The sequence below is a fragment of the Schistocerca nitens genome, chromosome 11 (genome assembly GCF_023898315.1).
Source record: "Schistocerca nitens isolate TAMUIC-IGC-003100 chromosome 11, iqSchNite1.1, whole genome shotgun sequence".
Taxonomy (NCBI): Eukaryota; Metazoa; Arthropoda; class Insecta; order Orthoptera; family Acrididae; genus Schistocerca; species Schistocerca nitens.
The window spans coordinates 25,102,539-25,130,054 of NC_064624.1; the positions used below are offsets into that span (position 1 = coordinate 25,102,539).

At 47.0% G+C, this 27,516-nt stretch overlaps 1 protein-coding gene across 6 annotated transcripts in view; it reads right to left on the reverse strand.

Moving 5' to 3' along the window:
* Nucleotides 1-6,518: 6,518 nt before the first annotated feature.
* LOC126213561 (zinc finger protein 708-like) overlaps nucleotides 6,519-27,516 on the reverse strand; it is a 451,089-nt gene continuing 430,091 nt past the window's right edge. For 4 of the 6 annotated variants that reach the window (XM_049941396.1, XM_049941394.1, XM_049941397.1 and 1 more), the window contains 2 exons: nucleotides 9,641-11,035; nucleotides 6,519-9,556 (listed from right to left, as the gene is read on the reverse strand). In XM_049941396.1, the coding sequence (XP_049797353.1) occupies nucleotides 9,544-9,556; nucleotides 9,641-11,035 (1,408 nt within the window). In that variant the 3' untranslated portion in view covers nucleotides 6,519-9,543. Of the gene's footprint in view, nucleotides 11,036-27,516 lie in introns of all 6 variants that reach the window. The other 2 variants (XM_049941393.1, XM_049941398.1) reach the window with 2 other exon arrangements.

Below are 27,516 nucleotides of genomic sequence, written 5' to 3' on the forward strand. Positions count from 1 at the left end.
TAGTGTTGTGGACATGTTGGGAATGTGGATCTCACGGGGAGCGTGCAAGGGATAAGTCCCTGCAGACGCACTATCCTCTGTGCCCGCGGTGGCTCAGATGGATAGAGCGTCTGCCATGTAAGCAGGAGATCCCGGGTTCGAGTCCCAGTCGGGGCACACATTTTCAACATGTCCCCAATGAAGTGTATCAACGCCTGCTTGCAGCTAGGGTGTCTATTTAATTATAATTTATTTGAAATTACCCAAGACTCTCGTAGTATACACTACTGGGAAGTTATGTTGTATAAAATAATATTATCTGGAAGTTGTGTTAGCCTTTTTTAGACAAAGAATAACTCGCTCTGCAACAATTTACTGGTAGTCAGGCCAATGCATGCATATAGTGTGGCATACGTTGCTGTTTGGCAGCATCTTTGCACATCACATAATCTATATTCTTTGTATGTAATGGATAACACAACAAGAGTAAGTCCTCGTCTTCGTAATAAGTGGTGGAATGTATCATAACTCACGTGGATTGATCTGGTGAAACAAGCGATTTATGGTTACGAATTTGGCCATATGCCATTATAGGAAATGTATTACTCCTTTAAAAACTACACTTTCCTCGATTTTCTACCTAATTTACATTAGACTTCAAATGTGAAGTCCTTAACATCGTAGGTAAGTCCATTGTCAGAAGATACTGTTACATGTCGAGACCCTAAATCCAGCATGTTAAAAATATAGGGAATCAATGGTAGGTACTAGTATGTGGTAGATTATCTTCCTTTAAGCTTCAACACAGTATTTCATTTGAAATACTGTTGATCAGTCAATGTGCATCATTCTTATGCTATAATGATTTTATATCTTTCTTTTATGGGTAACACAGTAATTGTGATTTAATATCCTCCAGGGAAAACTTACTTATTACGTGCACTTCAGTGACGTATGTTATCTCTCCCTCCACTTTTGGTATCGTGAACTACACTGTGTGTACTCTGGTCAAGTAATATAGTAGTATTTCTTAACTGTAGTTGCGCTTCTACTGCATCTACCACTATTCAGATGTCTAGTCAAAATTTAAAAAAGTTGTTCCCACAAGACCTGGTGGTATTTGCCTGTATTACAAATGTCCAAGTGGACATAATTTTGATACAACCCCGCAGATATGAATAAATTTATGCATGGATCCATGCTTGTACCATTTTGCCGTTAGTCCAATAGTGCTGGCTCGTTATGCTGAAGATTATGCTAGCCTCTTTTAACCTGGCTATCTGCTAAAAAATCCATGTAGAGCCATTGGTTCTCATTCTCAGTAAACAAGGAGGAATAGGGACAACTTTTCAATGACATGGTTTCTTACACTACTGCTAATGCGTGACGAACAGTCTGGAGAAATTCTCTAGTCACATATCATTGCAGTTAGCTTCTTAACCTTCCCTGTTATTCCTGTCCCTGTTACCACGTCCCTGAATCAGTTCTGTTATCCTTCTTCCGTTAAGAAGGGACATGTCTGAGCTAATCTCGCCCATGTCACTATCTTAGTACCATAGCATTCGTAGTTCCGTTTCACTATTCCAGCCAATACTACAGAGTTTTCACTGCTACCTTGCTGCAGTGTCCGCTTTAGCTATTCCCCAGAGATTTACTGCCTGGTATATGCCGTCTCTCAATTGGTTAGTTAAGCAAGGAGCCAGTGTTATTTTCTAGAGGAATGATTTGGCACATCAGTTGTCAAACAGTAAGTGTTTGAGCAGTGACAGGAATATCGCTAAGCACTTCGTCTTGGCCCCAACTAATTCTATATATGATTTATTCACATCATCTTGGCTCATATATCTTGGCAATTGGAATATAGTTGGTTTACAAATTAGATGTATGCCCTGTTAATTATGGACTTACCACTCTCTAAGAGAACTATCTGGAACCTTGATCATTCTTTTAAGATATTCATATGGTATGTTTCAATTGCAACACCCACAAAGGTGATTCCATCCAGTTTAGAACTGCATCCTGTGTGCATCATAATCTGAAAGATAATAGCACTGCTCTCTCTTACAACCACTTACATTTAACGTAAGGATGTAAGACCATTAAACAACGATATAGTGTGAGAAATGTGACATGCCTTGCTTGATGTACAGCCCACCTGTTTACTCCATATCATTAACTGCTCAACAATTTGTGTGTGGCCGGAACCAATGGGACTCGCTAGACAGGCATCTACCCCACGCAGATGAGACTGGAGGATGTTGTTTGGCCTTCTGGTTCCTCCTAACATGGAGCGATTAGCGATCAAAGAGACCCTTGTCTAGTCATGTCATGTCACTTATTTCTGATTCGTCTTTGTACTATGGTCCATTCTACCATCTGTCATCTTGATGTCACACAAAAACATGTGTAACCTACTTGCACACTGAGAACTACATTACCTCAATTAGGGTTGTAGTGGCTCCACTCCCTCACAACCAACACAAACATCTATGAAACACAATGTTCGCTCTTAGACAATTAACAGTGTGTTCCCTGAGTGCGTAACTATCTTTAATTCCTACACTACTGTGTTATTTTGACTCAATGTTTCACCTACCATTACACTCCTTTGAATACTGTGTACACACAGGCAATAATGTTTCACATTGTTTCCAGTTTGAACACTGATCTATATTTTTATAATAACGGAACCTCCATTTGATGCTTATGAACACTTGTCCTACATTACTGGACGCCATTGTGCAAGAAGGGACCTCAGACATTATCTACTTCCTCCATCGAATAAAATGAGGCTTTCAGCAGTACAGAACCACATCTCCCAAGCAGTTCCTGGCTGATGCACCTAGCATCACACCAATTTCAGCCTTGCTCACTGCTTCAAGAAGAAATATGAATAATGAAGTCTTTTTACCAATGTGGCCACCACCAATGTTATCAATTACGCTCATACACTAATTAAATACTCATTAACCCACAATTTTGTGCATTTGTCCCTCCAGCAAAGTGTTTTACCTGCCAGTTAGGCTCTGCTATTTTGATGACGTAAATGCAAACTCATCTGATGATGACAATTCCGTTTATGGAAAGATTTAGAATGCTTCATGCAAACTGTTCAACTGCTCTGTGCTTCGCCATCTGTCACTAACCAAAATATCTGTGTATCTGGATACATTACTGATACAGGTTAATTTTGTGATCCTTTCATTTCCACTGATACGTACCACATTTTGCATTCACACGTAGTACACTAAATAACTATACCATTGGACCCACTCCAGTGCCTTACACACCTAAAAAGTTAATGTACTACTTGCCAGCACTGCATCACTGAGAAAAACTTTAAATGCTTACCCTCTTTAAACTCACTCACTTATCTCACGTATGTATAGGCGTTTCTGCTCATTTCATCTTCCCTTACCACCTTTAGCTTTGACATACTTTTATAGCAGCAGAATAATCTTCTATGGCTTCATGACACAAATCGTGTATGCCAGGAGCACACTCACTTCGATGCCTACCACTCGTAGGTTCATTACACCTTGATAGGCTGATGAGATGACGAAAAACGTCTGATTCATCTAGCAACAAGCTCCTGCCCTTCCTTTTGCTTCTCTTTATGATTAAATGTAAGTTTCAGTAATTGTAGTGCATGATATTACCTCTTTTCCTGTTATGTATTTCTGTTTTCCAATTCATATTGTCATGTTCTGCCATCTGTATTTATCACCTAATTTAATTAGGACTGGTATGGACCAGTTAGGTCCCTCAACAGTCACAAGACTACAGTCCTTTTCAAAAATTGACTATTGTGGACACCTGTTTTCAGTTCATTACATAGGCTATCCTGTGTGGTGCACAACATCCCAGTTTGCTTGAAACATCATGAGCCTAGACAGTTGATTGTGATTCCCTTCCTAGTTCACCTCCTATCCTTATTGCACCATCCGTTATATTTTAATTCATTATAATTATAAATGTAACGAATACTCTCAACTTTAATTTCGTCACAGACAATTGAAGCTGGTTTGGCCATTTCCCTAATAGCTAAGCCCTCTTTTCTTTCCCATAGCTCACCAAGGAAGTTATCACTACTGGGTAGGTCTACTGCCTCCTATTTTGACATTCTTGTCCTAAATCTAACATCTCCATATTCATGCCAGTTTACATAATGGACACTTCCAGAATGTGGTTTCATTCTCACTAGATTTTCAGGAAAGTGGGGATAGAAACTCACATTTGGTTTCCTAACAAAGTATAGAATTAGCACAACTACAGTAAATCACACACTTTGGCCAAATGTTGACCTAATTCTGAAATATACCAGGCTATAACGTCTTGTGTTCTTTCTAACAGCATGCCGAAAACAATTGGCTGTGTATTCAGTCCTCTCAGCATTCAGCCCCACTTAAAATAAACCATCACTATTTTTTCGAAAGAATAATAAACGACAAACTTATGCAAAGTTTCAAGATCACTAGCACCTGTGCCAGGCTATAAATACTGCTGATCAATCATCTTGACTGCAAAGCCATTGAACCTTTGTACTCCGTTGCAATTGCCTCTACATGAGTGCTAACTCTTGCAGTATGTAAGCAGAAACAACCAGACAATATGTACTACCATCTCTGTATTTTCACTCAGATTTAATTCTCATTCACTGAATTACAGACACTGTTCATCCTGTGAACAACCAATCACAGTACCACTCCACAATGCTATGCGAGTTTGGTTTTAATGGAAGTCCAGCTGTGCTGAAAACAAATTTGGTATCCCTGCTCGGACTGATGCTGATCGCTGTGATAAAAGCTCCTGCGAGCTTCATTCTTTGTTATGTTGTATCACGAAATCCTAGTATGCTGGCATGTGCAGTTCAATCACACTGAAGGCAACCTTTTGGCTACCAACTGACAAAGTCATAATACAGCCACTGTGCTAATACTGCAATGTAAGGAACTTAAAAACGCGACCCAGCGTGAGTTAATACATACGGAACTGTGCAAACTAACTGCTACTTTGGAAGTAACCAAAGCCTTACAGATCATCTTGTGTAACACCCACGCAACGGTTGCATGTTAATACCCTGCACACTACCATTCAGCCAAGACTGCAACAGAGACTCAGCCCTAACTTAGTGCCCACTGAAACCTTCCAGCAAACCATAACTAATACTTCATTTCTTGCATCAGTACACATGCAAAAAAAAAAAAAAATAATGTACTCCATGTAGGTGTCAACCTTGCCGTATTATTGCACTGCTGCTATTGTACAACTGTCATCATCTATAGATGTGTTAAATATACAGATATCCCTGTCTGTAACTTACACCAGTTGCCAATTTGAGTGGTATCACCTTCTCTTTCCCTGTCGCCTGTGTACCTAATTATGAACGCCATGTTTGGCAATGGACGTCCTGTTTGTTTGCAACGAGTGTCCATCAGATTGTCATGTAGTTCGAGATTCAACTGTGCAGTAACACTAATTATTACAAGCATCCCACTTTATTACTCTGCACTAGTGTCGTTAAATGTGAAACTGCATTGATTTTAGAGGAAACTAAAGAATTCCCTTGCTCTCACACTGTTGAGGCAATGCACAATTTTTTATTTAGGCCCATTGGAAACAGATTACCGTATTTGATAGCACAGTCAACTATAGTAGCAGTTCTCTGCTGTGACCATGCATTAACACTTCAGACTTATTGAGTTTCTGTGATGGTAGACATTTATTCAATGTTCTTATTACATACGTATCACACCCACCATTAGGTTATCTGATCGTTTAACTTACACACACTACAGCTTTAAACTTTTCTGCTAATTTTCCTGAAACACCTTTTGTGGTGGCACCCAACTGACAGCCTACCTACACACACACACACACACACACACACACACACACACACACACACACACACACACACACACACACACACACACACTTTCTACAAACCACTTATGAATACTAGCTTGGGAAAATTGCAAGTTACCATTGACCACGGCACTGCACACATCACAGAGGAGTAAGCTGGAATACCTATACAGCATGGTTGACCCAGTGTCACCTCTCTTCCTGTCACTGTAGTTGTCCTCTGAATGGTTGTATGGATCATATGTAATCAAAGATATTGTGAACCATTCAGATCACGTGGTGCACGAGCAGTAGCTGTTGGTTAATTTTATACTTAAGTGGATTTTGGATCCTGGCACAATTCAGTCATGACTCATTTACAACTAAGCATTAGGGGACGAGATGCTGATATGTATTAGTTTGTTTCTATTGTATAATTTTGTCATTTTGCAACATGTGAGAGCATTACATTCCACTTAGCTAAGGACTGAACCAATGACATTACTTAAGAATCAATATCAATTAAGTACATGAAATAAGATTTAATAAAACAATGATAGTGTTACAGTCTTAAGGAGATTAGTTTATTATGGGTATATTATCAGTTTTAATGTATCCTTCAATAACTTTGCAATTTTAACTTTTGTTCAACAAACTGCAGAGATTATAGGAAAAATAATGAATCTTATAAATATTATTGAGCTAAACAACCTTTTGTATTGAATCCACATCCTAAAATTGACTTATCCTTGACCATTCTTGTACAATAGTTTATTCTGTCATGATCAGCTTAGGTTATGATTTTATTGGGGGCTGTTACACTCTTAATTTATGGGTATCTATTGTGTTTACATAGACTCAGTTCTTTGCCTAGTTTTCCACACAACCACTGAATATGTTCATTTTCTGCTTACATCTCGTGTACCAGACAAATGTTACATGAACCATCTTCAGCTCACACAAATAGATATTCAGTCCATATTGTGTACCTTTTGAAACACGTTACTACAAATTTTACTGATTTTCTTAGACATTCATGATATGTATACTCGCCACACTTAGTAGTGTATTTTCAGGTTCATCAGAATATAAGCCTATTGTCCAGAAACATGGCTTTTCTTTCCTTTCATTGGAAAATAATATTTAATACAATGGTATGTGGATGTTGCCTATTATGAATAATCTATACAGCAGTTGTGGATCTCCTATCATGAGAAAGATGGAATAAAATGTAATCACATCACTACAGATTGTCACAGCTGAAGTGTAGCAAAACTTAACAGTGCCAATCACTTAATTATAACTATCTCCAGTTGTTACACGTGTAGTTGACATACTAAACCACTTTCCCCAATAACAAACAGGTCGGAAATCAAAAATAAAAACAATCATTCGGAAACTAAAAATAAAGCCTGAATACAGATTTCAAAATACGTCAGGTTGATTTACACAAATTAAGGAAACTATCCATATTGGAAACATCTTTGAATAAAACGCAAGAAATATTTAGTACTCATGTTCTGAGCTCTCCCAAGTGCTGTTCTTGTGTATACGAATAACTGGAATCAAATTGTAAGACCTAATGTATGTTTACCAATTTCATTTTGTGTATAACTTACATGGTATTGAATGCTGAAAAAATAATTAAGAGCTTTGGTACATAACACCTATCTACATTATCTCTCAATCACGTACAGAGCTTTGTAAAACAAAAAAATTCGCAAAAAAATATAGCTATTGTGCACTGGTGTAAATGGCAACCAAGAACAATGAATTTATTAGATTACACATTTTAGCATCTGGCCCATTTATGTAGAGATGCACTGGTGAGCAAAAATGTCATGAATACTGCCTGCAAGGAGTATGAATGCCACATGTTGTACGTACATGATGCAATAAGCAGATTACAAGTATATAAGCAGACCAGAAATTAACAAGGAATTGTTCTACCAATTAGATGGGTCACAGACATGTAAATCCAATGACATAAGTGACTTTAGCAAAGGGCAGGTTACAGTGGCACTGTAGTTGGGAACAAGCACCTCAAAAGTGGTGAAGCTGGTAGGCTGGATCTATGCCACATTTGTGAACATCTGTGGAAAGTGGCTGAAAGGTGATAAATCAATAACCTTATGAAAACATGTAATACACCTATCCATTACAAATCATGCAGGTCAGAGGCTTGCCTGCTCTGTGAAGCTTGGCATGTGGCAATATGTCATATCTAATTACGGAAAACAATGCTTGAGCAGCCATAGACGTTTCTGAACCCACAAATCAATGTATATTGTTGAACATGGGGCTCCACAAAAATGTTCAATTGCAACTGCAGAGGGCAAGGGATCATTGATGCTGGAATGAAGGTCAATGCTAATGTCAACTGCCAACTGTCAGGACATGTGACATTTCCTGTTACACCAGGTCAGTTGCCACATCCAGATATGCTATCGTCTAGGCGAATGGCACCAGGTGGAGGGCCCATTATGCTATGGGGACAGTCACTCGGGCTCCTTTGGGACATCTGGTAGTAATTGAAGGCATCATGACAGTTGCCAACTATGTGAGTTATTGCTACTGCATAGATTCCTTCATGCCTGATATGCTCTCCCATGGTGAGGGCATCTTCCAGCGGGATAACTGCCTATGTCACATATGCAGAACAACTCTACAGTTGGCTTAGTAGTATGGTACCTAACATCTTGACCACACCATGTACCTGATCTGAACGTGTGGAATGCAACTGGTACAACATACATCCAGAAACACATAAATGACATGCCAAGTCCATATCGTGTAGAACTGTCGAAGTATTGTGTTCCAAAGGTGAACAAACATGCTATTAAGCAGGTTGCTATATTTGTTGTTACTCTTACTAATACAGGATTAGTACTAACAGAATATAAATGTACACTATTCATTTTACATACAGCAGATCTCTTGAGAAAACATACCTGACTAAAATAATTCCCATAACCATGTTTCTCCAGTGTTGAGTTTACTATCCTTTGTGAAGGAAGTGCCATGAATATATTTTTGATGTCATTGTTTCTAAAATGCACAGTTACAAGTACTACATGATGACTATGTTTGGAATAATAAGCAGCAAGTCATCACATATCCTTGGCCTTATACTGAATATTGCATGGTACTTATGATTACTGACAAACATAGGGATTCATCACAATACACAATTTTCTTGTCTCAAGAGCTATAAGAAAAAAACAGCAGTGTTATTGACAAAAACACATTTGAGTCATGTTTCTTGAGTATTTAGTAATACAATTTCTTGACATCTCAAGCAGCAGATATGGATTTTTATATTGTCACATTATCTGTTACCACTCTATAGTACACACTGTTTCACAATTATACCACATTTGTATGTTATTTCACGGGCATTACAATTTATTCTCCCCTTGCTTCATCCATTATTTTACACGCCTTAAGGGCATCAACCAGGAAAACCAATTTACAAAAAGCTAACACTTACTTGTAGTTTCTTTCTGATGCATCTTGAGAGTGCCCAACTGAGTGAAACTTTTGTCACAGGTATCACATTTGTGAGGTCCCCTTCCAATGTGTCCTAATGCATGTATCTTGAGATCAGCTGATACAAGAATGATTTGCCACACACATCACTTTTGTGAGGTCTCTTCCTGATCTGAATGGACGTGTGTCTTGAGATAGCCTGCCCTAGCAGAAGATTTCCCACGAATCTCACATTTGTGAGGTTTCTTTCCAGTGTGAAGTAATACATGTTTCTTGAGACCGTTTGAGAAAGCAAAAGATTTCCCACAAATCTCACATCTATGAGGTTTCTTTCCAGTGTGAAGAAACATGTTTCTTGAGATCACATGAGAAAGCAAAAGATCTCCCACAAATCTCACATTTATGAGGTTTCTTTCCAGTGTGAAGAAACACATGTTTCTTGAGACTGCATGAGAAAGCAAAAGATTTCCCACAAATCTCACATTTATGACGTTTCTTCCCAGTGTGAATTACTTTGTGTGCCTTGAGATTGCTTGTCCTGGCAAAAGATTTCCCACAAATCTCGCATTTGTGGGATTTTCTTCCAGTGTGAATTAATGTGTGTCTATTGAGAGTGCTTCTGCTGGCAAAAGATTGTCCACAAAGCTCACATTTATGAGGTTTCTTTCCAGTGTGAAGAAACACATGTTCCTTGAGATGGCTTGGGAAAGCAAAGGATTTCCCACAAATCTCGCATTTGTGGGATTTTTTTCCAGTGTGAATTATTGTATGTCTATTGAGAGTGCTTCTGCTGGCAAAAGATTTCGCACAAATCTCGCATTTGTGGGATTTATTTCCAGTGTGAATTATAGTGTGTCTATTGAGAGTGTGTGTATTGAGAGTGCTTCTGCTGGCAAAAGATTGTCCACAAAGTTCACATTTATGAGGTTTCTTTCCAGTGTGAAGAAACACGTGTTTCTTGAGATGGCTTGGGAAAGGAAAAGATTTCCCACAATTCGTACATTTATGAGGTTTTTTTCTAGTGTGAATTAATCCATGTTTCTTGAGATTGCCTGCACCAGCAAAATATTTGCCACAAATATCACATTTGTGGATTCTGTTTGCAGTAAGTACATCACCCTGGGATCTGACATTAACAGTTGTAGATAAAGATCTATAATGATTTGTTTCCTCTGTATCATTTGTCATGTGTGTGTTACCCATGTCACTAGCAGCTTTCCATGTTTCCTTGTATGAATTCAGCTCGTTGTATTCTGCGATAGAAACTTCTGGCTCACTATCTGAGAAGATACTCCTTTGATGCTCTTCACTAGAGCCATATTTTTCACGGTTTCCAGCAGTTAAGACATGATAATTCTCACTCATTCTCAAATGTTTTTTCAAACTAACATTACTGTGAAATACTTCACCACACCACCTACAAACATACAAAGGTGGTTGCATGCCATCAATGTGCATAAACACATGCTTTATGAATCTGTATTTTGAAGGAAAGCTCTGTTGGCAGAAATTACAGCTATATACATGTAATTCATTTTCCCTCGTATTACAGTTATATCGCGTGGCAACTGAGCAGTTCTTATCAAGAGTCATATCTTCTGTATTGGTACCAAACTCATGTGTTGACTTCATGTCTATCACCAACTCATCCTGGACCAGTCTATGGTGACAAGTTTCTTCACATGGCACGCCACAGCTCCCACTGGTACACTGAGTCCATCTGAAGAGTAATGAGGGTAATGTTAAATATTGATATATGTACAACAAAGAAACAATATTTAGGTGTCCATAAATCCAGTACTATAAGCGACAATTCATAAAATTGCATAAGAACTAACATATATTGTAACTGTTAGTGATTTAAAATTAAAATATTCCTCCACAAGGAAGGAACTGATGAGGTAAAAATAATGATTAATCTGAGTCACTGCCAATTTGATTTGAAATTTTTAGATGAGAATTAAAATAATTCACTTTCAAGTGTTACAATCATTTTAAAATACAGTGCTACAAATTAATAGTCTACACACATTTATGAATTGTATCAAAAAAATTTCAGTTACATGTTTTAATTGAAAAGGATTGAATTAAGAGAAATAATTTTTAAATGTTCCTCTTCTATTATCTTAGCTCTGTAAATGGCTTTGCTGTGTCTGGCAAACACTTTCAACTTTGGAAATGATATATTTATTTCACCTAGTAAACAGATTTTTTTTTATGTTTGATTCCGAATGAGTCAAGAACTAGTGTAAGCATAACTATTTTGATTAGGTATCTTGTATGGATGTTAATCAGATGGATAATGACTGTTACGAACAATATTCAATGTCACATCAATGTATGGAAAAAAATTGCATACTGATGTATGTGAATGACACAATTGCAGTGGTTTTAATCTAAGACTGTGTTTTTGGCACTGCAACTTATATGAAACCTTGCACAAATGGAAATACTGTCTGAAAATATGGAAATGGTTGTACATCTTCCAGTATATTTTTGCAGTGAGCCAATTTTTACATCTGGTCACCTGACACTGCAGAACATGAATGACTGAAGGACACACACACACACACACACACACACACACACCACCCATTAAACACTGCAGGCTGACACTACATATAGAGTGGCAGTGAAAATAGCTGATGCATGAGCTACCCCTGTAGTATCTGCGTCCCATAATTCCACATGCAGTTAAACCCTTTCCCACAGAATAGAACTGTGATGCCTTTCAGTTCCACAGTACGTGCATCATGTTGCACATGAAAGATCACAAACTACTGATGGCATGCATGCTCCAGTGTTTTCTTTTGTTCTGACTAACTTAACTTTTTTGCATTGCGTTTGGTATAAAGTTCTGTTTGGCATCGTATCTGGTAAATTTCGAATGTTTTTAAACTCTTAATTGGGATCACATGGGTTTTTAACGTAACTAGTACCACTGTGCCGGATTCTCGAAGTTGACAACTGCAGCACTAAATATTGTAACTTTTGTCAACTCAATTAGTTACAACATGTATTTTCATACATATGGAAGTGAAGTAACAATAAAAATAATGAAGAAAGAAATAAAATATGCAAGTGAGGTTACAAACAAATACCTCTGTATTTCTTACAGCTAAAATTTTATGCTATGCCAGTCAACGATAAACCAGAATAAGAAACAGAATTTCTGGGAAACTTCAACAATACATAAGTTTTGATGTTAATTATTTATGAATTGTTTTAGAAACCTCCATGTAAGAGTTGCGTAGGTACTGGGTACTTATGTCATATCCTTAATCTTTACCACACAACATTTTTTGTGGTAGGTACATTCATGAACTATTCATGCAGTGATGATGGAAGTGCACATGTATTTTATCAACACACACACTACAGCCTGAACAGTAACACTGCTGATGGTATACGCCACATTTGCTAAAATGTTTGGCACTACAGCTGTGACCTATGCTTTATTCCTTCCTTTGTTCTCTCAATTCTCAAACCAAAGCACTGTCATTATGAACAAAACGCGTTTCTTACATTCTATCTACCTACTCCAGTACCCCTATATCGTACAACTAGTGGGGTCGGGAGACTAACGGGACTTTGACAACTTTACTTCGTGGAGCGAGGGGTGCGAGAGGACGGGAACGACGGGAGCGAGGGGGAGGGGGAGGGGGGGAGGGGTGCGAGAGGACGGGAGCGAGGGGGGACGGGGGGAGAGGACGGGAGCGAGGGGGGAGGGGGGGAGAGGACGCGAGCGAGGGGGGAGGGGGGGAGAGGACGCGAGCGAGGGGGGAGGGGGGGAGAGGACGCGAGCGAGGGGGGAGGGGGGGAGAGGACGCGAGCGAGGGGGGAGGGGGGGAGAGGACGCGAGCGAGGGGGGAGGGGGGGAGAGGACGCGAGCGAGGGGGGAGGGGGGGGAGAGGACGCGAGCGAGGGGGGAGGGGGGGAGAGGACGCGAGCGAGGGGGGAGGGGGGGAGAGGACGCGAGCGAGGGGGGAGGGGGGAGAGGACGCGGGCGAGGGGGGAGGGGGGGAGAGGACGCGAGCGAGGGGGGAGGGGGGAGAGGACGCGAGCGAGGGGGAGGGGGGGAGAGGACGCGAGCGAGGGGGGGAGGGGGGGAGAGGACGCGAGCGAGGGGGGGAAGGGGGGAGAGGACGCGAGCGAGGGGGGGAAGGGGGGAGAGGACGCGAGCGAGAGGGGGAGGGGGGGAGAGGACGCGAGCGAGGGGGGAGGGGGGAGAGGACGCGAGCGAGGGGGGAGGGGGGAGAGGACGGGAGCGAGGGGGGAGGGGGGAGAGGACGGGAGCGAGGGGGGGAGAGGACGGGAGCGAGGGGGGGAGAGGACGGGAGCGAGGGGGGGAGAGGACGGGAGCGAGGGGGGGAGAGGACGGGAGCGAGGGGGGGAGAGGACGGGAGCGAGGGGGGGAGAGGACGGGAGCGAGGGGGGGAGAGGACGGGAGCGAGGGGGGGAGAGGACGGGAGCGAGGGGGGGAGAGGACGGGAGCGAGGGGGGGAGAGGACGGGAGCGAGGGGGGGAGAGGACGGGAGCGAGGGGGGGAGAGGACGGGAGCGAGGGGGGGAGAGGACGGGAGCGAGGGGGGGAGAGGACGGGAGCGAGGGGGGGAGAGGACGGGAGCGAGGGGGGGAGAGGACGGGGGCGAGGGGGGGAGAGGACGGGGGCGAGGGGGGGAGAGGACGGGGGCGAGGGGGGGAGAGGACGGGGGCGAGGGGGGGAGAGGACGGGGGCGAGGGGGGGAGAGGACGGGGGCGAGGGGGGGAGAGGACGGGGGCGAGGGGGGGAGAGGACGGGGGCGAGGGGGGGAGAGGACGGGGGCGAGGGGGGGAGAGGACGGGGGCGAGGGGGGGAGAGGAAGGGGGCGAGGGGGGGAGAGGAAGGGGGCGAGGGGAGGGGGAGGAAGGGGGCGAGGGGAGGGGGAGGAGAGCACGGGAGCGAGGGGAGGGGGGAGGAGAGCACGGGGCGAGGGGAGGGGGGAGGGGAGAGGACGGGAGCGAGGGGGGAGGGGAGAGGACGGGAGCGAGGGGGGGGGAGAGGACGGGAGCGAGGGGGGGAGAGGACGGGAGCGAGGGGGGGAGAGGACGGGAGCGAGGGGGGGAGAGGACGGGAGCGAGGGGGGGAGAGGACGGGAGCGAGGGGGGGAGAGGACGGGAGCGAGGGGGGGAGAGGACGGGAGCGAGGGGGGGAGAGGACGGGGGCACGGGGGCGAGGGGGGGAGAGGACGGGGGCGAGGGGGGGAGAGGACGGGGGCGAGGGGGGGAGAGGACGGGGGCGAGGGGGGGAGAGGACGGGGGCGAGGGGGGGAGAGGACGGGGGCGAGGGGGGGAGAGGACGGGGGCGAGGGGGGGAGAGGAAGGGGGCGAGGGGGGGAGAGGAAGGGGGCGAGGGGGGGAGAGGAAGGGGGCGAGGGGGGGAGAGGAAGGGGGCGAGGGGAGGGGGAGGAAGGGGGCGAGGGGAGGGGGAGGAGAGCACGGGAGCGAGGGGAGGGGGGAGGAGAGCACGGGGCGAGGGGAGGGGGGAGGAGAGGACGGGAGCGAGGGGGGAGGGGAGAGGACGGGAGCGAGGGGGGAGGGGAGAGGACGGGAGCGAGGGGGGGAGAGGACGGGGGCGAGGGGGGGAGAGGAAGGGGGCGAGGGGGGGAGAGGAAGGGGGCGAGGGGGGGAGAGGAAGGGGGCGAGGGGGGGAGAGGAAGGGGGCGAGGGGGGAGAGGAAGGGGGCGAGGGGAGGGGGAGGAGAGCACGGGAGCGAGGGGAGGGGGGAGGAGAGCACGGGGCGAGGGGAGGGGGGAGGAGAGGACGGGAGCGAGGGGGGAGGGGAGAGGACGGGAGCGAGGGGGGGAGGGGAGAGGACGGGAGCGAGGGGGGAGGGGAGAGGACGGGAGCGAGGGGGGAGGGGAGAGGACGGGAGCGAGGGGGGAGGGGAGAGGACGGGAGCAAGGGGGGAGGGGAGAGGACGGGAGCGAGGGGGGAGGGGAGAGGACGGGAGCGAGGGGGGAGGGGAGAGGACAGGAGCGAGGGGGGAGGGGAGAGGACGGGAGCGAGGGGGGAGGGGAGAGGACGGGAGCGAGGGGGGAGGGGAGAGGACGGGAGCGAGGGGGGAGGGGAGAGGACGGGAGCGAGGGGGAGGGGAGAGGACGGGAGCGAGGGGGGAGGGGAGAGGACGGGAGCGAGGGGGGAGGGGAGAGGACGGGAGCGAGGGGGGAGGGGAGAGGACGGGAGCGAGGGGGGAGGGGAGAGGACGGGAGCGAGGGGGGAGGGGAGAGGACGGGAGCGAGGGGGGAGGGGAGAGGACGGGAGCGAGGGGGGAGGGGAGAGGACGGGAGCGAGGGGGGGGAGAGGACGGGAGCGAGGGGGGTGAGAGGACGGGAGCGAGGGGGGAGAGGACGGGAGCGAGGGGGGAGAGGACGGGAGCGAGGGGGGAGAGGACGGGAGCGAGGGGGGGAGAGGACGGGAGCGAGGGGGGGAGAGGACGGGAGCGAGGGGGGGAGAGGACGGGAGCGAGTGGGGGAGAGGACGGGAGCGAGGGGGGGAGAGGACGGGAGCGAGGGGGGGAGAGGACGGGAGCGAGGGGGGGAGAGGACGGGAGCGAGGGGGGTGAGAGGACGGGATCGAGGGGGGTGGGAGGACGGGAGCGAGGGGGGGGGAGAGGTCGGGAGCGAGGGGGGGAGAGGTCGGGAGCGAGGGGGGGAGAGGACGGGAGCGAGGGGGGGAGAGGACGGGAGCGAGGGGGGGAGAGGACGGGAGCGAGGGGGGGAGAGGACGGGAGCGAGGGGGGGAGAGGACGGGAGCGAGGGGGGGAGAGGACGGGAGCGAGGGGGGAGAGGACGGGAGCGAGGGGGGGAGAGGACGGGTGCGAGGGGGGAGAGGACGGGTGCGAGGGGGGAGAGGACGGGAGCGAGGGGGGGAGAGGACGGGAGCGAGGGGGGGAGAGGACGGGAGCGAGGGGGGGAGAGGACGGGAGCGAGGGGGGGAGAGGACGGGAGCGAGGGGGGGAGAGGACGGGAGCGAGGGGGGGAGAGGACGGGAGCGAGGGGGGGAGAGGACGGGAGCGAGGGGGGAGAGGACGGGAGCGAGGGGGGAGAGGACGGGAGCGAGGGGGGGAGAGGACGGGAGCGAGGGGGCGAGAGGACGGGAGCGAGGGGGCGAGAGGACGGGAGCGAGGGGGCGAGAGGACGGGAGCGAGGGGGCGAGAGGACGGGAGCGAGGGGGGGAGAGGACGGGAGCAAGGGGGGAGAGGACGGGAGCGAGGGGGGGAGAGGACGGGAGCGAGGGGGGGAGAGGACGGGAGCGAGGGGGGAGAGGACGGGAGCGAGGGGGGGAGAGGACGGGAGCGAGGGGGGGAGAGGACGGGAGCGAGGGAGGTAGAGGACGGGAGCGAGGGGGGGAGAGGACGGGAGCGAGGGTGGGAGAGGACGGGAGCGAGGGTGGGAGAGGACGGGAGCGAGGGGGGGAGAGGACGGGAGCGAGGGGGGGAGAGGACGGGAGCGAGGGGGGGAGAGGACGGGAGCGAGGGGGGGAGAGGACGGGAGCGAGGGGGGGAGAGGACGGGAGCGAGGGGGGGAGAGGACGGGAGTAGGAGAAGACAAGAAAGCAGCTAGGACCTTAGGTCCACAGGACGAAGTGTATATGGGACGGATGGGGGGGGAGGAAGGAATGAGGACTCTCCTGTAATTTGGCTAATTGTATGTGTAGCAACTCCTATTCCAAGTGCAGTTCAGGTTCATCATATTTCACCGATATGAGCATAAGCATCCAGCCATGAACACCTCCACTCCAATGGCCAGTGCTTCAGCAACTTTCATTAAGCACACACTGCCCTGTGGATCTCATATCTGAGCCCATTATGTCATATCACAGTACTACAACTAACATGTATGAAGTGCTGCATATGTTGGAATTGTACAATTAGCAGCCACATCCCCTAAATGTTCTAAGCCCAATAGATCCTCTTACATATCTAAAATGACGATGATGCCTGATCTATATGTACATGATTACTTTGCCATTCATAATTATGGTCCTGGCAGAGGGTCATCGAACCATCATTTTTAATCTACTTCTCTACGATTCCACTCTTACTGTGTGCAGGGACAATTAACACTTACATCTTTCCATATGAGCTCCGATTTCTCGTACTTTACTACGATAATTTCTCCCTGCGTAGATGGGCATCAATAAATTTATCACACTGAGGACAAAATTTGTGTTTGAAATTTCATGAAAAATTCGTGCCATAGCGAAAAAAGTCTGTTTTAATTACCACCATCCCAGTTCATGTATCATATCTATAGCACTCTCTCCCTTGTTTCGCGATAGTACAAAACGAGCTACACTTCTTTCAATTTTTTCATGTCCCACACCACACTGCAATACTCCTCAAGGTAACAGATAAACATAGTGTAAGCCGTTTCTTTAGTAGACCTGTTACGTTTTCCAAGCGATGTCCCAAGAAATCAGTCAGGGACAAGAGAGGGCCTATAACACTTACTTTGGAAACGTCATATTACTTCGATGACCTTCTGTCAATTATTATTAACTGTGACCTTTCTCTTACAGAATCATGAACCAGTCCACACCTCTACGATGATAGTTCTGGGGCACACAACGTAATTGGAAGTCACTTGTGAGGAATTGAGTCAAAAGCCTTCTGAAAATCAAAAAATATGGAATCAATTTTGTGTCATCTGTCAATATCAGTCATTACTTTGCGAGAATAAAGAGCTTCTTGTGTTTCACAAGAATTATGTTTTCTGAATATGTGTTGGCTATTTGTCAATAAATGATGTCTTCAAGCTAATTCATAATGTTCAAACTGACTATATTTTCAGAAATCCTACTGCAAACGACGTTAGTTGTATGGGCGTGCATTTCATCGGATTACTCACATTCCCTTTCTTGGTTTCTGGTGTAATTTGTGCAACTTTCCTGTCTTTGGGTACCAATCTTTCTGCCATTGAAGAGTTGTATATGACTGCTAAGTATGGAGATACTGTATCAGCATATTCTGAAAGGAACCTGGAGGCATTGCCTCTCTCAGGTGTTAAGCTGCTCCACTATATTTATCCTGAGACGGAATTTAGGAAATCCGTCTTCAGTGACTCGCTTTAGTAGCACTGTCGTCAATAGCTTTACCATTGTTATCGCGCACTCAAGGTATTAATGCACCTTTACAATTGTGTACTTTACATACAACCAGAATTTCTGTGGGGTTTCTACCAGATTCAGAGACAGAATGTCGTTCTAGAAACTATTAAAAGTCTTTCTAATTGATTTTGCGCTAAATTTCCAGCCTCTGTAAAACTTCGCCAATCTTGTGAGTTTTTCGTTCTTTTAAATTTGGCATGTGTAATTCATTGCTTCTGCACCAGTGGTGTGACCTGTTTTGTGTCAGTACCACATCTTATTAATTTGACACGTATCTCTCAGCTATTACTCATTTGACTTTAAACCGCATCTGGACTACGTTTAGAAAGACTTATCTGACGGAGTGCAATCTCTCTCTTCGGAATGTGTCAAGCGAATTTTTATCTCCTTTTTTAAGGGCGTGAATTTTGCGTTTATTTTGGTGAGTCTCGATGTTACAGCATTCACTCTTGTGAACTCTTCATGGCTCAACAACATTTTGGTCAATAATCCCTGCTTGGTCAGGGCTATTAAGATGTCAAGGATGTTTTCGCGCTTCTGTACCCATTGTTCAAAATAATTTTCAGAGACGCCATTCAGTACGGTTTTGGACGACGTTTTATGCCTACCACTGACATTAAACATTTACTTTCCCCAATATATCGAGGGTAGTTTTTCTTCCAATTATCAGCAATATTACGGAATGTATTGGTAAGGTTATGGCTGAGTTTCAAGTTTAAACAATCTTTAGACCTACAAAGAAGATTAGCGAGTGTAAACGTAAGCTTCCGCGTCCGTTGTCACAGTCAATAAAATTCTTCTGGGTTTGAAGCGCATTGTCACCTATAAAATTAAAACGTTTCGGCGATTGTTGCAAGACGCCTTCCTCAAACCCAGAAGAATTTTACTGACCAAGATCGGCGAATATAAATTACATGTGGCTATGGGAAGGTTTATATTGGAACAACGATACGAAGTGTCAATAGCCGTTAAACTGAACACAAAAACTGTCGACTGGGATATACTGACAAATCAGCTGTAGGGGAACAAGTTTTTAAAGACGGTGATCATGAAATAAAATTTACTGAGACAAGCATGTTAGCCAGGACATCTATTATTATACACGTATGTATAGGAAAGCTATAGAGATTCAGAAACACTGCAATAATTTCAACAGAAAAGAAGGCGGCTTACAGTTACACAGGATATGGTGGTCACCTTTCCACCAAACATTTGACGATCGATTACATTCGATCGAGAATAATGACGTTAGTCAGAGACGGACTTACAGTCTGTCCCACGTGACGTATGATGGTTTTTTTTTTGTTGGGGTTTAAGGGCGCTCAACTACTGAGGTCATTAGCGCCCAGTCACAATTGTTAGAGCACATAGAATCTAGTAAAACTCAAGGGGAGGGGGGGGGACACCAGAAAGTCCTTAAAAAGATGCAGATAAAATAAGTAAAAGAGTTAGATGTCTTTGGACAAGCCAGTCAAAGTTATAAAACGAAGAACACGAGCAGCTGCTCGAGAGTCATCAGCTAAAATATCCGGTAAAGTAGATGGCAGGGACAGGACAACATGAGATTGACTAAAGCGGGAACACGACAATAAAACATGGCGCACTGTTAATGCCTGACCACAAGGGCACTGTGGGGCTGGGTCACCGGAGAGCAGGTAGCGGTGGATAAACCGGCAATGCCCAATCCGCAACCTGGTCAGAAGGACCTCTTCTCGCCGAAATGGTCGGGAGGAGGTTGTCCAAGGAGTTGGGAACGGTTTTACTTCTCGGAGCTTGTTTCCTTGAAGTGAGGACCAAGCATCCGACCACAATGACAAGCCTCTTACAAACAACCCCACTAATGTCCGATGACGGGACACAATGGGAGGCTGGCCGAGGCAGGTGGACTGCAGCCTCATTCCCAGGCACTCATACATGTCCAACAACCCACAAAAAGCTGACCGGAGAGCCGCCATCAGCAAAAGAATGGAGGGACTGCTGGATCTGTTGCACCAAGGGATGGACCGGATAGGGAGCTCCAAGGCTCTGAAGAGCACTGAGTGAGTCAGAGCAGAGTACATACGATGAATGGCGGTGGCGGCGGGCATACTGAACGGCCTGATGGAGAGCAAAAAGTTCGGCCATAAAGCTGGAACATTGGTCGAGGAGCCGGTATTTAAAGGTGGCAGCCCCGACGACAAAGGCACAGCCGACGCCATCATCAGTTTTGGAGCCATCGGTGTAAATAAAGTTGTGACCGGCAAGTCGAGCACGAAGTTCGACAAACCGTGAGCAATACACTGCAGCCGGAGTACCCTCCTTCGGGAGCGAGCTGAGTTCGAGATAAATATGAACCGGAGCCTGGAGCCAAGGTGGTGTCAGGCTCTCACCCTCTCTGAAGGTGGTAGGGAGGGCAAAATCCAATTGTCGAAGCAGGCGACGGAAGCGGACTCCGGAGGGGGGGGGGCAGCAGGGCAGACACATACAACCCGTACTGATGGTCGAGAGAATCGGCGAAGGACTGGTAAGAGGGGTGGTCGGGCATTGACGACAGCCGGCAGGCATACCGACACAGCAGTACGTCGCGCCGGTAGGTCAATGGTAATTCGGCAGCTTCAGCATAAAGACTCTCGACGGGACTAGTGTAGAAGGCTCCGGTCGCAAGACGTAATCCCCGATGGTGGATGGAGTTGAGATGGCGTAAGAGGGATGGCCGAGCAGACGAGTAGACAAAGCTCACATAATCCAGCTTCGATCGGACTATGGACCGATACAAGCGAAGCAGGATAGTGCGATCCGCTCCCCAAGATGAACCACTAAGAACTCTGAGGACATTAAGGGAACGTGTACAACGGGCTGCCAAATAAGAGACATGCGGAGACCAACAAAGTTTCCTGTCCAATGTGAGCCCTAGAAACTTAGTTGTTTCCATGAATGGGAGAACAACGGGACCGAGATGTAAGGATGGCGGAAGGAACGCTTTATATCGCCAAAAGCGGCCGAAGGCGTTGGAGACAGCCACAGGATCGACAAGGACCTCATTACCTGAGGTCAGGCCAGGTACCAAGGAGTGGGCCTTAATGCCCGACAGCCGGCGCAGGCCACCCCAAACGACAGAAGAGGGAGTAAAACTGTTAAAGGAGCTGGTGAGAAAGGCCCAACAAGCTTTTTTGCTGTCTTTGATGACTCTACGGCATTGCGCTCGCAGTCATTTGTATCCAATACAATTCGCCAACGTAGGATGGCGGCGAAAGGTGCGTAAAGCACGTCGTCGAGCACGGATAGCGTCTCTACAAGCCTCGTTCCACCAGGGGACGGAAACGCGACGTGAAGAAGAGGTAGTATGAGGAATGGAACGTTCGGCAGCATTGATGATAACGGCCATGAGGTATTCGACCTGACTGTCACAACTAAGAAAATCGTGGTCCGGAAAGGTCGCCAGGGAGGAGTAAAGTCCCCAGTCAGCTTTCGGTATGTTCCAGCTCTAAGGACGTAGGGATGGTGTGCGTTGCAGGAGACAAACGACACAGGGGAAGTGGTCGCTCGAATAGGTGTCAGAAAGGACATACCACTCGAACCGACGGGCAAGAGTGGTAGAACAGATCGAAAGGTCCAAGCGGGAGTAGGTATGAGTAGAGTCCGAGAGGAAAGTTCGGGCGCCAGTATTGAGGCAGACAAGATTGAGATGGTTGAAGACATCCGCCAAGAGGGAGCCTCTTTGACTGGATGCAGGAGAGCCCCAAAGGGGATGATGGGCATTGAAGTCGCCAAACAATAAAAACGGCGGAGGAAGCTGAACAATCAGGTGCAGCATGTCAGCCCGACTAACTGCGGATGACGATGGAGTGTAGACAGTACAAACAGAAAAAGTAAAGGCAGAAAGAGTAATACGGACAACTATTGCTTGGAGTGGGGTAGTCAATGGGATGGGATGGTAATAGACATCGTCCCGAACGAGCAACATGACCCCACCATGAGCTGGAATACCGCCCACAGGGGTGAGGTCATACCGCTCTGAGGTATAGTGCGTAAAGGCAATATGGTCAGTTGGGCGCAACTTGGTTTCCGGGAGACCAAGGATGAGCAGACAGTGCAGGCAGAGGAGCAGTTGTAATTCCTCCCGATTAGATCGAATACCTCTTATGTTCCAATGTAACAAGGCCATCGCTAGTCAGAAAAAAGGAGGGAACGAGACGGGGGAAGAGCTGGTCACCTCGACGGCCGCGGAGGGCCAGGTTTCGAGTGAACAACGCTACAACCGGCGGGAGGCGGATCCTGTTCCATCGAGTCGTCGCCAGCTGCGGCCGCTGTCCCGGATTTCGTAGGAGGGGCAGCATCATTTGCCGACGAGCGGCCAGCTGAGCGCCTGGCAGCAGAGTGTCCCGGCGAACCTGAGGACAGCCGGGAGCAGCGACTCACGGATGGAGCGTCAGACGAAACGCGCCAGGGTGGAGAGGGGGAGAGAGACTTCTTCTTGGAGGCCTTCTTGGAAGTCCGAGGAGGCATAGGGATGGTGGGCTGGACCCGAAGAAGGTCCTCAACGCAGGGGGTCCGTTTTGGAATGCAGGACCTCGGAAGCCGGGGTCTGGAACGTTTCCCCGATGGACGCCTGAGAAGAGGATCGCTTCTCAGGCGGCGGGGGGGGGGGAGAGGAGGAAGGTTGGCCCCTGGGGCAGAGGGGGCGGGGGCCGTGGGGAGGAGGATTTGGAAGGGAGGGATTTGGGAGGCAGAGGCATAGACCCCGGATGGGGGAGGAGGCGGACGCGGGTCAGGATAGGGGTGAGGATACTGTCGAAGGAGTGGACACAACTGAGGCAAACGAAGTTGTCAACGTCACGGGATGGAGGCAGTCATACTTCTTCCTGGCCTCAGAATAAGAGAGACCATCCAAAGTTTTGAGTTCTTGAATCTTCTTCTCCTTCTGATACACGGGGCAGTCTAAAGATCTAGGCGAGTGGATGCCAGGACAATTAATGCACTGATGTGGTGGGGTGCATGTATGTTCCTCACGAAGAGGACATCCACAATCACCACAAAGGGGCTCAGCCTCACACCGTGACGACATGTGCCCAAAGCGCAAACACCGAAAGCAGCGCATAGGAGGCGGGACGTAAGGTCGCACGTCGCACCGGTAGCACATCACCTTTACCTTCTCCGGGAAACGTTACCCTCAAAGGCGAGGATAAAGGCCCCGGTGTCGATGCGATGGTCTTTGGGGCCGCGCTGGACTCGCCGGACAAAATGCACGCCTCGTCGCTCCAGGTTGGCCCTGAGCTCCGCATCAGATTGCAGCAGGAGGTCCCGATGAAAGATAACCCCCTGCATCCTATTCAGTGCCAGATGCGGGACAATGGACACTGGGATGTCCCCTAGTCGGTCGCACACCTGGAGTGGCACTGACTGTGTGGCGGAGGTGGTCTTTATAAGAACGGACCCCGAATGCATTTTACTGAGAGCCTCGATTTCCCCGAAGATGTCCTCAATGTGCGGAACAAAGAACATGGGCTTGGAGGTTGGAGGTGGCGAACGTCCCCCCATCGGTCCGAGAACAGACCAAATAGCGGGGGAAGTACTTCACCCCAAGCAGGCGGGCCTGTCCTTCCTCCCAGGGAGTGGCCAAGGGGGAAAGGGCAGGAGAACCAGAATCAGAGACAGTACCATTCTTTTTAAAAGACTCTGCCGCAGAGCGACCTGATACATGTTGACGTTTCATCTGCGAAACGTCCGCCCCGATACCACCCACTCCGACCAGGGGCTCTGCCCACGGGCACCACCCAGCCTCAGCAAGGGCCACCTGGCAGGATGACCGTTGCTGGGAGTCCTGATGCCCCAAGGAGACGGGCATCTACTCCTTGGCCGACGGGGGGAGGGTGCAGCTCAGGTATCGGAAGTAAGATCCCTGTGTTGTCAGGGGGCTACAACCTAGAGGGTACATGACGACCCCACCACAACGTGCTGGCTACCGTGCTGGATTTCGGGTGCCATAGGAAGTCCATCATGATCGTAGGTGCAGATGGGGACGCACTATGGGCGTAACTTGTACAACCCATCTGGCGTTTAGGCCCAATTTGAGGAATAGTGGGTATGGTTACAACGCTGTTACAATGCTGAGTGCCAAGGTCTTAGTGCATGGAGGACCAGTGATACACCACGTAAGGCGTCCTTCCCCAAAAGGCTCGTACTCCTGTAGAATTTTGAAAAATGGAGGTCAAACACCAAGGGGGACCATCACACAGAAGGCCGAAATGGTTGAAACTCCTTTTAGTCGCCTCTTATGACAGGCAGGAATACCTCGGGCCTATTCTTACCCCGGACCCACAGGTGGGACATATGTTGGTGCTCTCTATCTGAACGGGAATTCCATGGCCTAGCAGCCATCATTGACTCACCTCCAAAGATGTTGCCCGCAGTTGGCAACGAAACGCCAGGAAGTAGTAGTTTTACAGATTGAAAACGGCATCTCAGCCCTGAACTTTTTACTGATCACTACCCATACAACCTCAAAGGAAATATTTACTTGAATTTCACTACAAGGTAAACTACTTCCACCAACAATGAACACTACACCACCGACTGTATTTCATCTGTTCTCTGTGAACATGGTTAGGTCTCTCGAAAAATTTCAGCTGAGCATATTTCCATACCTTTATTGTGGTTGTATCTATCCTCTTTCGATGTTCTACTTGAAGCCTTTGAAACTGAAGCCCTTTCTGCACTTACCTGAGACCCTCTAACCTAAAAAAAGCCCAGTATCCTCAACACATCCCCACACTCGTGTAACTACTTCCTTTGTGTAGCTGAATCCTGACCCACTTACCAGAACCCACAAATCCACCACCTTTTGGCGCTAGTCAAGGGATCCGCAACCTACACAGTTGCAGAACTCTCTGGGACAGATCTTCCCTCCACTCTGTACCAATGAACCACTTTCAGTTCTGCCCATGATGCTACAGGTGGTGAGCCCCACCACCTCGCAAGCAAGACTGGGAGCAGTACTACTTCAGGTAGTCACCTGAAACCAGAGAGAACCTCTCCCAATCCAATGTGGCACATATTGTGAGCACCAATGTGAGCCACCACCTACAGCTGGCTATGGCATGCTTTTCATGGCATTTGGAAGCACCCATTTCTTATCTGTAAAGACTCCTCTGAGCATACACACACAATGCACATTGGATTCCTTGCCCTCCTATGCAGTCTTGTCTCTAAATGGTGCCATAAGATATGTAACATCGGAGCTTCCAATTACCAGTAACACTACCCTCTGTGAATATCCAGTCTTGCACACTGAGAGGCTTCCTCTGGAACATGGCAAGAGACTTCATCTGGCTCATGGATTTGATCAGCCATAGACAGCACCTGAATCTGTTAATCAGACGAACTGAGCAGGCTCTCCAATCACCAACATGGAAATTCTTTCCCTGCCACCCACATGCTGGAATGACTTCCCACTCAACTGCAAGTGAGAGGTCAATCTCAGTGTGGGCAGTACACAAGGTGATTGCAGCAGTGCATAAATTGGTGGACAACACTGCCGGGAGCTGTGAGTGAAGAATCACCAACTTTATTCACACTTTAACACAGCCATTACTGTATCTGTCCATACCGGAGTTGGCATAGTAAATACACGGACATATACGAAATATATGAGTTGAAGGTAAGGAACAGTGACAAAATTTAATGTAAGTTGCTTCGTATGAAAAGAGGTGTCAGCTCACAGTAATCTGATGTGCTACTGCCGCTACTATGAGAGCTACCACTGGATTGAGAGATCTCAGTGCTGCAAGTAACACAGAACAAATGAGTGATGCAATTCAGCCAGTGGTTCTATGGACTACACAGTTAATAAAGTGTATAAATGTGCCTGATAAATACACAAATGTGCACAAAATACGGGATTTGAAGCTAAATAACAATAATAAGATGATAATAATAATAAAATAATAATAATAAAATAATAATAATAATAAAGATGATAATAAAGATAACATAAATATTCAGCAATGATATAAATATGGCTTTTGGAACAGACAAATGTAAGAAAAATAGCATAGTCAAGGGAAAACACACTAAACAAGAAGATTACATATTGGATAACCACAGCAACTGCATAGAAGGGATGGAAAAAACAGGTGCCTATAAATATCTAGGATACAGACAAAAAATAGGAACAGATAATACAAATATTAAAGAAGAACTAAAAGAAAAATACAGACAAAGACTAACAAAAATACTGAAAACAGAATTGCCATCAAGAAACAAGACAAAAGCTATAAATACCTATGCTATACCAATATTTACCAACTCATTTGGAGTAGTGAAATGGAGTAACACAGACCTAGAAGCCCTCAATACACTTGCACGATCACAATGCCATAAATATAGATTACATCACATACATTCAGCAACAGAAAGATTCACATTAAGCAGAAAGGAAGGAGGAAGGGGATTTATCAACATAAAAAACCTACATTATGGACAGGTAGACAATTTAAGAAAATTCTTTCTAGAATGAGCAGAAACTAGCAAAATACACAAGGCAATCACACATATAAATACATCGGCTACACCACTGCAATTTCAAAACCACTTCTACAACCCTTTAGATCACATAACCAACAGATATGAAGAAAGTATATTGGAAAAAGAAAACACTACATGGCAAGCACCCGTATCATCTAACATAGCCACACATCGATCAAGACGTATCCAACACACGGCTAAGAAAAGGCAATATATACAGTGAGACGGAAGGATTCATGATTGCAATACAGGATCAAACAAACACCAGATATTACAGCAAGCATATTATTAAAGATCCCAATACCATAACAGATAAATGCAGACTTTGGAAACAACAAATAGAAACAGTAGATCACATCACAAGCGGATGTACAATACTAGCAAATACAGAATACCCCAGAAGACATGACAATGTAGCAAAAATAATGCATCAACAACTTGCCATACAGCAGAAACTAATAAAACAACACGTTCCCACATACAAGTATGCTCCACAAAATGTACTGGAGAATGATGAATACAAATTATACTGGAACAGAACCACTATAAC